At 47.9% G+C, this 10,074-nt stretch overlaps 1 protein-coding gene across 3 annotated transcripts in view; it reads left to right on the plus strand.

Moving 5' to 3' along the window:
* The window catches only part of grin2da (glutamate receptor, ionotropic, N-methyl D-aspartate 2D, a), an 85,897-nt gene extending 77,692 nt beyond the window's left edge, over positions 1 to 8,205 (plus strand). For all 3 annotated transcript variants that reach the window (XM_029167698.3, XM_029167699.3, XM_041073002.2), the window contains one exon: positions 1,180 to 8,205. In XM_029167698.3, the coding sequence (XP_029023531.1) occupies positions 1,180 to 4,350 (3,171 nt within the window). In that variant the 3' untranslated portion in view covers positions 4,351 to 8,205. The remainder of the gene's footprint in view (positions 1 to 1,179) is intronic.
* Positions 8,206 to 10,074: the final 1,869 nt, after the last annotated feature.

A 10,074-nucleotide genomic window follows, 5' to 3' on the forward strand; every position in this document is an offset into this window, starting at 1 on the left:
ACACTAGATGGGTAGAAATACATACTGGGACACAAAATAAAGCAAAATGTAGAAAGTTTGTTTCTACTAAAAAATTGTGCTTAAGTTCAATGTGAGTAAACATTTTAATCTTAACTTGATGACTGGAAGAAAACTCAGACTCTTAAAATTCAGCATCTGCCAGCTTCATTTTTAAAGCCAAACTAGATTTTGTTAAATGTGCTCTCGTCTCACAGCCGCACACTCCTCCCTCTGAAGTCCTGCTCCAGCTGAGTGATGCTTTGTTTGCTGAAAGCTTTGTTTGGTTGGATGAGAAAACCTGGCACTCCAAGAAACTCTAAACTTGTGCCAAAGTTTCTCCAAAAGTCTCATTATTATTTAATGCTCTGCACACGATGCTGTCTGCCTTTATAGGTGACACGGACAAGCTGAGGTGAAGGGAAAACACCAAGGGCGATTTCCCAGCATGCTGAGAGAGAAGATTGGAAATTGAGTGTGTTTTTCTAGAAGCCGGTTCTCCAGTCAGGGAAGAAAACGCACTGAATAAAGATAAAGAAAAATAAGGTGGATAGAGAATGGAGGAGATATAAAGAGGAAGCCGTAGCCCAACAAATTCACAGCCTCTTGAGACAGATTTGACTGTGACACACCAGTCATGCTCTGTTTTTAATTCAGACCATGCCAGTAAAATAAATCCCATTATTTTACAGCTACTGAATAAATTTGAACAGTGAACCTGATGCATTATTAATGCTGAGTTATTGTTTCAGTATTTTAGAAAAATCCCACCATGTAAACTTGTTATTTAAAGCAGTTTCTTGTCAGTCAGAGCTAATGCAGCACAGATCTACTGCAGCCTATGCATGAAACACTAAAATGCTCTTTTTTATTCATCAGCTGATGAAAAAACGCTGCAATTAAATATTGCACATAGACACTGGTTTAAAAACATCCTTTACAGCAGTTAACAGTGCTTTTTTTTCTTCTGTTGCTAATACTTCTATAACAATTGTGTCAGTTGCGCTTTTGTTAAAGCATGATAGAAACTGCAAAGAAAAAGGAGCATCAAACAACAAATTAGTGATCAGACGTTTTCATGGTTCTAATTTCTCTGTAGGTTCTCTTTTAAATTCAAGTCTGTGTCTGATACATACACACACATCCTGGTCTAATTGCAATCTCTCTGATTTCTCCTCCCAGGGGATGTACAGTTGCTGCCAGTTTGAAGATGAGACAACAGCAGGAGGCAGTAAAAGCTCTTTACCCCAGTACCACACTGTGACCACCATTCCTGCCGCAGCCCAACAACACCTAGTTACAGCCACAGTCAACAACACGGCTGCCATCGCCATGGTGCAGCAGCAGCAGCTCCCGAAGCACCACCAACAGCAGCAACAGGGGCAGACCTATACAACCATGCTACCTGGCTCACCGCCAAGTACAGGACACTCAGCAATGGCTCTAGGTCCCTCAAACAGCCCCTTACTTGAAGGTCCCATGCCTTGCTCCACTTTCTTGCCTCGCCATGATCGCAGACTTGCGGTAGTTGATCGCTGGAACAGGCCAAAGCCTGACAAAGTCATCAGTGGCAGCACTGCTGGAGGTGTAGGAATTGGAGGGATAGCAGGAGGCATCAGTGAACTCCAGGCCCAGCAGCACTATCAGCAAAACCTTGCACAACACTGGAGCCTTCAAGCAACAGTTACAGGCGGAGCAGGGGGAGGAGACACTGGGCTAGATGAATATAAGCGTTACTATGGTCCCATAGATCCGGAGGGACTAGGAGCTAACTCAGAGCAGGCAGGAGGACCCCAACAGACTCCCAAAGCTAATCCCAGAGGCCCCAAAGCCTCAGGAATGCCACGGCTGCCTCCTAAAGGACCCCAACAAGGCCCAGGGCACTTAATCTCCAAGCCCCCTCCACCAATCCCATCTTCCCCACGACGACCTCCCTTCTGGCGCCGAGGAAGTCTAGCTCAGGCAAGGAGGAAAAGCTCAGGAGGTCCCCTGTATGAGAATATCCTCCCACTGGGGAGACGAGGAGGTGGGAGATACGGGGCAAGCGATGGAGGTGGAAGGAGGGGTCGACGTCCTCCTCCACCTCCTCCTCTGCCTGTCTCCCTTTCCTCCCCAACACACACCCCTACTACTCCTTCCTCCCCATGTCGCTTCTACTCCTCATGCTCCAGTGCCTCGTCCACTTCTTCTTCGTCCACTTCATCTTCATCCTCCTCTTCATCCTCTGTCTCACTTTCTCGATCAAATTCCCCCTCCTCTTGCTCCAGCGAAAGCTCCTACAACTCCTCATTGAGTTTTCGGTATCGAGCAGGTGACCGGGATTTTATGGTAGACGATGATTATGATTCCGACCTGCTTACAGAGGAATCCAGTCTCTTGCTAGGTTCACGAAGGAAGATTCGCTCACGCCGCATGTCATCACGGTCTTTGCCGTGTAGTCCACCTCCTCCACCAATCCCACCGAGGAAGCCACGTCCTCAAAAGGATTACAGCAGAGAGAGGACAGGCAGCCAGCTGGCGCAACTACAGGAATGGTGGGCATCGTGGGCTGACAGGGAACGAGGAAGGACAGGGACGACGGGCCAAGGAGATGGAGGAGTAGGCAGAGATGAAAAGAGGCAACATAAAGAGAGGGAACGTGAAAAGAAGAGGAAGAAGAAGGGTCGAAAAAAGAAAAAGAGGGAAGAGAGGGAGAGAGAGAGGGAGCGAAAGAGACGCAAAACAAAAAAGAAGAGGAAGAAAGAGGATAAGATGAGGAAAAGGGAGCGGAAAAGGTCGGAGCAGGATGCAGGAGATACTGAAAAGAGAGAGGAACACAAATCAGGAACACCAGACTTCCCATCATACCCACCCCTGAGGCGAGAGTCTTTCCGAAAAAAAAGTGAAAGCTCAATTAGAAGTTATGGATGGAATATTCCGGGTGAAGATGAGAGGAAAGAAAGAGAAGATAAAGAGAGGGATGATGCAGAAGACAGCAGAGGAAAGGAAAAGCACCATAGGCGGAGAAACAGTAAGCACTATCATAGCTCTAGCAGTAAGCCTTCAACATCTGTGAAGTTCTGGGGTGGAGGAAACCCATCCTCTGACACCATCCCATCTGCCTTTTTGCCCTTGTTGCCTGTTTCTTCTAAAAGGAGGAGGAGTAAAAGTTCGGACAGAGATGCTGTAGGAGTGGAGGGAGAGCGGAGGCCATTACTGGGAAGGAATGAAAGAGTTGAGATGCAGTCCAAGAAGGGATTGTCCTTCCATGAGTGGGGGTCTGACGTAGAGGATGAGGAAGAAGAGTCTGAACATGAAAGGAGGAAGGCAGACCGTGGGAAGCGGCGTGGAGGCGCAAGAACCATGTCTGATGAGGAAAGGGAACGTGACAAAGTTGCAGGAATATATTCTGATGATGATGGTTCTTCAGGAGAGTTCGGGAAATTTGAGAGGTACTGGGAGGACCATGAAGGCAGGGCAGTTGGAGGGATTGGAGGTGGGGGATGGTTTTTTAGCACCTACCCCTCCAGAGAAAAATCTGGCAGCATCAACAGTAGAGATGATTTGTTCCTTGAGCGAGGAGAGAGGTGGGGAACAGCAGAAAGTGGTTGGGGTTCTAGTGGAGGTGGTGGAGGAGGAACAGCTGGAGGAGAGAGAGGATGGGGTTCAGGATCACATTGGCCCCCGCCTCCACTTACGCCACCACCTCCTCGACGATACTGGTCAGTTGATAAACTCCACATACAGGATGAGAAGAAGACTAAACGGAAGTCAAAGGACAAGGGAAGAGGACATGCAGCTTGCTGTCATTCCCCCCGACACCATTCTCACTCCCATTCCTCTAAATGGACCCGTGTAACCTCAAGAAGCCAGGAGGAGCTGTTTCACCACTGCCAGAGCTTTGCTGGTCCCCTCAAACCCAAACATGACTCTTCCTCCTCCTCCAAACCCGATCGCTCACAGAATCCGTCCAAGTCCGGCAGCCAGTCAAACCTTAGCATCCAGCAGCGAGCACAGAGAACAGATCGAGATCGAGATAGAGGAAGACAACCGTCCCCACCGCCAAGCCTAATACCGAACCTGCCACCACCACTCCCTGCCCTTCCAGCTCCCCCGCCCTCCTCCTCCCATCCTATCCACGCTCCTCCTACCTCTTCCTCCTCTGTGTCATCTCCCTCCGTAGTCTCATCTACCCCCGGGGCCCCCCAGCCCTCCTCCATGGCTTCGGCAAGTGCCAAACTGCAGTACCAGAGATTGCGCTCTGTACCCCAACCCCAGAGGTTTCCACAGTCTCCTCACCTACCCCTCAAAGCCAAGAGCCTTTGCTCACGAAGGGGCTCCGCCCATTTCTCCAGTGTCGAGAGTGAGGTCTGAGGTTCAACAAGGTTTCAAAAGTCATATGACAGCCCTGCAAGGCTGGTGCTAAGCAGGCGGTCTGGATCAACATGGCTGGGCATGTTTGTGCAGCCAGCCAGATCAGAACAGTATACACAATGAGCCCTTTCCTGAAGTTCTGCACAAACAAACCAGAAAGCCAAACACACCCGGCAGGGTAGGTTAAGGGAAAGCAGGAGCAAGGTTACAATACTTGCTGTTGTTTCCTTTCCTTTCTCAATATGTGAAAGACCACAACCACTGCAACAGCATTCCGAACTGGTCTAACCAACACACTAAAAGCTAACCCACATACAACTGAAGAAGACACCTTTGCTATCAACAGTGAAGGGCTTTGGATGTTGAAGCAGAGCGGTAGTTTGTATTCAGACCATACCTAATGCTTACTGAGGGCTCAGGAACTTTGTAGTACTGTATGCCTGCTGCTCTCGGAAGTGTTCTTATTTTCTTTCCCTTAATTAAATCGCTTTCCCCTACTTTCCTTTATTCCTTAATGAACTGTTTACACCCTGCAGAACTGTGACGCCCACCTGAGGCACCTTTGTAGTGTATGATCAATACTTTCTTGTTTAGAGGGAGAGGAGGGTGATAACCACCTTGTCTTATCCATGCACCCTTTGTCCACCTCACATTTAGTATAACTCCCCTCCTCTTTTTTGTGTGTGTTTGTTACTTCTTTACCTTCTCCCTATCTCAGCCATGCGTCTATCTTCTCATCGCTCCTGTCCTCCCCTCTTGGCTCCTCTCCTTGATGTGATTATTCCGTGCGTCTGTGCTTTTCTGTGTTTGTATTCTTGACAACAGGGTAAGTCAACTGTGACTGATATTCTACTGGCTTAATGAAAAGCTGAGTGCCAAACCTAAGTAGAGCTTGACATCAATCTGTACAACATTAGCTGCTGTGTTTCCTTTTATCTCACTGTTTTCCATCATCTCCCAAATACATATGTGCATGTGTAAAGACATACAGGACACGCACAAACAAATCACTTCTACAGTTTGTTCTACTCCTTAAGCAATACATAATTCTCATTCTGTTTGTGTTATTTTATATTTTACAATCCTTGTTTCACTTCTGTGCTGTAGTTGTGTTGTTTTTAGTGGTGTTATGTATCAGTTAAGTCTTTTACAATGTAAGCACTGTGCCATACTACTCCATTCTAGGTGCACATGAAATGATCTCTCAACTACCTAAGTATGACGACAGAGAAAGTGTGTGTTCCCTGCCTGTCTGCCTGAATGTAAAGTCAGCCTTTAACCAGAGTGCTGCACCTGAGACACTCCAGAACGGACGTTGTAGCATTTCTGCTGGTTGCTGTGGGAATATAAGCTTGGCATGATTTGACTTGGGCTTCTGCTTGATGTAGCCGAAGATATAGACCGCTAACCTAGCTTAACTTCTGGCCCTGCAGGGCGTAGGTTGCATTTTAAAATGTTTTTTCTGGCTTGACGCTTAACTGGTGCCAAGGCAACACAGCTAATGTTTCAAGACAGATCAACCCAGGTTCACTTGCCGCCAAACAGAAAATGTTGCTAACATGCTACATGGAGCCGCAATTTTGTTAGACAAGATCACATGAAGTTAGCGTCACGCTTCAACTGTAGTTTGTTGAGATGGAAAGGATTGCTGACCTAGCGTGACTGAGGTTTTGTTGTCAGAGATGTTGTGTTGGTTGCATTCCCACTGATCCTGAGCGACAAGGAGATGTGTATGTGCACCGACAGCAGCACCACCTGTGCAATTTAATTTTGTACAATTCTCCTCTCGTCGAAAGTGTAACCAAGAGCTATACTAGCGACACCTATTTCACCCATGACTGAGCTGACACCAGCAGTTACATTCCGACGTCAGGCGCGTTGGTACAGTCCCAGTAGCCGGTTCAACCAACCAACGACGTTAGCGTCGGGACACTGGACATCAGAGGTTTACTGAGAAAGCGGGAATCACTGGCAGAATTCTTTGTTTTTCACTCAGTCATATTTTTGTTGCACTCATGTTGTTTGCCTGGAACTGCATCTGAGCCATGAGGAAAACAAAAAGAGAGCTTTTTAACATGAACTTGCGTAGTTTGTTAGACTTTCTTTATTAAGAAAATCTAGATATATATATTATACATAAATATATATATATATATATATTTGTGGCCGTGGGTAGTGTTAGCCAAAATGTTGTTTAGCATCTTGATATCTGGAGATATTGTTTCTCATTTCATTACAATAGATATTATGTGTTGAAACACACTCCCTCACTTTCACTAGCAATAGGGAAAGTCTTTATTTTCTTTCTTTCTCCATCAAAGATCGGGTGTGTAAAGCTGAGTCAGAGACACTTCAGCGCTTCGCTTATTGCAATCAGCAATCAACAGCTAATTATACAAATTTGTACGAAACCAGGACAAGTGTGGAGTAAATGTGACGTCTCCGTGCATCCACATGGCTCATCCGCTGGCAGTGTGAGCACGAGCGTGAGAAATGAGCCATCCTTTCCTTCTTCCTCCGCCTTTTCTTCCTTCTGTCCATCCATTGTGTTGTTGTGTGTCTGCAATTGTGAAGCTGGTCTGTTTTTAAAAAAGAAGAGTATCTGTGGATATATTTGTTTCATTGAAAAAAAGCATATCTAAATATATATGATAGTATATTTCAGAAGCTACAGTATGTTATATAAGTTTGTCTACTAAATTTACGCTATTATCTCAATGAATATGTCTTTTTTTGTCTGTCTGTCTCTCCTCATCTCGATCCTCGGCCCAGCTCTCTCCCCCTCCCCCAGCGAAAACAGAGACCAGTATGTAACTGTGTTTTTGCTCACTTAAGACCAACCATCCGCCTCCATTAGCTAGCTACTGTAGCTAACGCTAAGATCTCAACAAGGTGACGGCGCGGAGGGGTGTGCGAGTGTCTTACGACCGTGTCACTGTAGCAGTGGTGGCGCGTGTTTGTCTACCCAGAGGGGCCTTTATTTTTGGTTTGGGCTACAGAGTAACGACTAATTAACTCTTTTATGGATACAGGAGCTTTTACCACAGTTCTCACTGGTGTAGGGGTCACGTTCTGGACCCTGGACTTTCTACCGCGGTGTACAGTTAGGCGACCTCTTTGGAACACAATGTAGCGAGCAGCACAGGCTTTTTTTGCGATTCTTAGTAGCTGTACTAGACAAACACATGCACAGCTGCCCCTGCCTATCAGCATACACGGTATAAAGGAGGACCTGGGTCAACGTACGTAGTGTGTTGTATCCGCCAAGTCGCTGTGCTGCCAAACATGAGGAGAACACAACACACACACTTTCTTAATTTTACAATACTGATACGTGTCGGGGGCGGGGCTAAATCTGCTCGCCAGTGGTTTCCTCTAAGGCCAAGAACAGCCAGACTAGGGCTACATGTAATCTGAATGAAGAAAATCTGGATGGACGTGTATGAACAACACTGCCAGAGACAGGAGCTCCTCCCTCCTGGCCAACCTGTAAGATGCTTTACTCTCAGCAAGGTCAAAGGTCAATCAACTTTAACACCGCACTTTAAAGCATGTCTGGCCCTGAGCCCTGGCGAGTCCAGTTTTGGCCTACAACGGACAAACATCCACCTCTGAGCAGCGTCTCAAGGCCTTGTATCAAAACCGACTGTGGATGAAGGGGAGTTGGGCTGCACTTTATTGTCAGCACCTCACACACACAGACCCACACACGAGCACACACATTCAGAATCATACGCACACGCTGCCACCACCCTGCTTTGGTTACATCTGCCGCCCGTGGGGACAATGACAATACTGTGCTGTACAGGACAGAACTACAAGATGATTTTAATAAAGAACTGAAACTGAAAAAAACTGCTGTTTGTTTTGCTCATTTAAACATTTGAAACAGTTTATTGATTTAGATCAGTTCAGCATGACAGTTTAAAACCGCATTACCCATGAGCCTCTGCTGCCGTAGCAGTAGTGAAGCTCAGACTTCACATCCAGCCAAGTGCAGGCTTCTCACTTGTTGACTCACTCACTCGAGTGAAAAGTGAACTCGTACTTTGCCAGGTAACGAGGGTGATGAGGGTGAAAATCAACATCCGACTGTTTGCTAAAGTAGGATACGGGAAAGTAAGTGGGACAAATGGCACAAAGGCCCGAGAGCGGAGCCAGATAAACAGCAGCGCTGATAGAAAACAGACTGAGACAGGAAGAAAGGCGCCGGCGCTTAGTTCTGCAGGCGAAGATAGAGTCGCTTGTCATTTCTGCCAACAATAGGCACCACGCAACCACTGAACGCTGCACGTGAGGAAGTCCCACACACACATTTCTCCCTTGTTCCCTCCAACTTTTTTTCACATGTGTGTAGTTTGCGTGTAGTTTGTGTGTAGCTTGTGTGTAGCGTGCGTGTAGCGTGCGTGAAGCATGTGTGTAGTTTGCGTGTAGTTTTCGTGTAGCTTGCGTGACGTGCATGTAGCTTGTGTGTAGCGTGCGTGTAGTATGTGTGTAGTTTGCGTGTACCTTGTGTGTGGCATACGTGTAACGTGTGTGTAGCATGCGTGTAGTTTTCGTGTAGGTTGCGTGACGTGCATGTAGCTTGCGTGTAGCATGCGTGTAGCGTGCGTGTAGCATGTGTGTAGTTTGCGTGTAGCGTGCGTGTAGCGTGCGTGTAGCATGTGTGTAGTTTGCGCGTACCTTGTGTGTGGCATACGTGTAGCGTGTGTGTAGCATGCATGTAGTTTTCATGTAGCTTGCGTGACGTGCATGTAGCCTTTGTGTAGCATGCGTGTAGCATGCGTGTAGCGTACGTGTAGCGTGTGTAGCGTGCATGTAGCATGTGTGTAGTTTGCGTATACCTTGTGTGTGGCATACGTGTAGCGTGCGTGTAGCATGTGTGTAGCTTGCGTGTGCCGTGTCTGTTGCATAGCTGTTATTAGACATGAGTCTGCAGCTCAGTTCATACATGGACCAAAGGTAGCGACGGATAGCGTTGATGACTGTCAGTGGCAGATCATCACTGCATCCTTTTGATGAACTGGAGCCCCCACTGTGAGTCAGACCTCCTCCTGCGTCACGGCCAGACTCCATCAGTGGAGCATCATGGGAGGCCGGCCTCAAGCGAGCTGCGCGGTGGTCCACACGCACACGGCCCGGTTTCATCCTGCGCCTCCTGGTCCAGGCCCACTCTCACGTTCCCAACGGCTGCGGCGCCAGAGGACACACACTCGTAGCGACGAGGCAGCGTGTGATCACTGCCGCCCCCGTCTTTGCCCGCAGGACCCAAAGGAATCAGGTAGCAGAGTGAGGGAGGAGCAGCCGTGCGTGGAGTGGACTGAGAGATGTTCTGTGTGCTCTGGGTCCGTCCACACACAGCACCCACTGTATGAACCCAGAGGTGTGTGTCCTGCAGCAGAGCCACGGTCTCAGCCCGCGCTGGACCCGTGTGTGTGTGTGTGTGTGTGTGTGTGTGTGTGTGTGCGTGCGTGTGTGCGTGTGTCGAGTGTGTGAGTGTGCGTGCGTGCGTGTGTGGTGTGTCTGTGTGTGTGTGTGTGTGTGTTGGTGTGTGGTGTTGTGTGCGGTGTGTGTGTGTCTGGTGTGAGTGTGTGTGTATGTGTGGTGTGTGTGTGTGTGTGTGTGTGTGTGTGTGTGTGTGTGTGTGCGCGGTGTGTTGTGTGTGCGTGTGTGTGTGTTTGTGTGTGTGTCTGTGTGTGTGTGGTGTGCGTGCGTGTGGTGTGT

This window comes from Betta splendens, chromosome 11 (genome assembly GCF_900634795.4).
Source record: "Betta splendens chromosome 11, fBetSpl5.4, whole genome shotgun sequence".
NCBI lineage: Eukaryota > Metazoa > Chordata > Actinopteri > Anabantiformes > Osphronemidae > Betta > Betta splendens.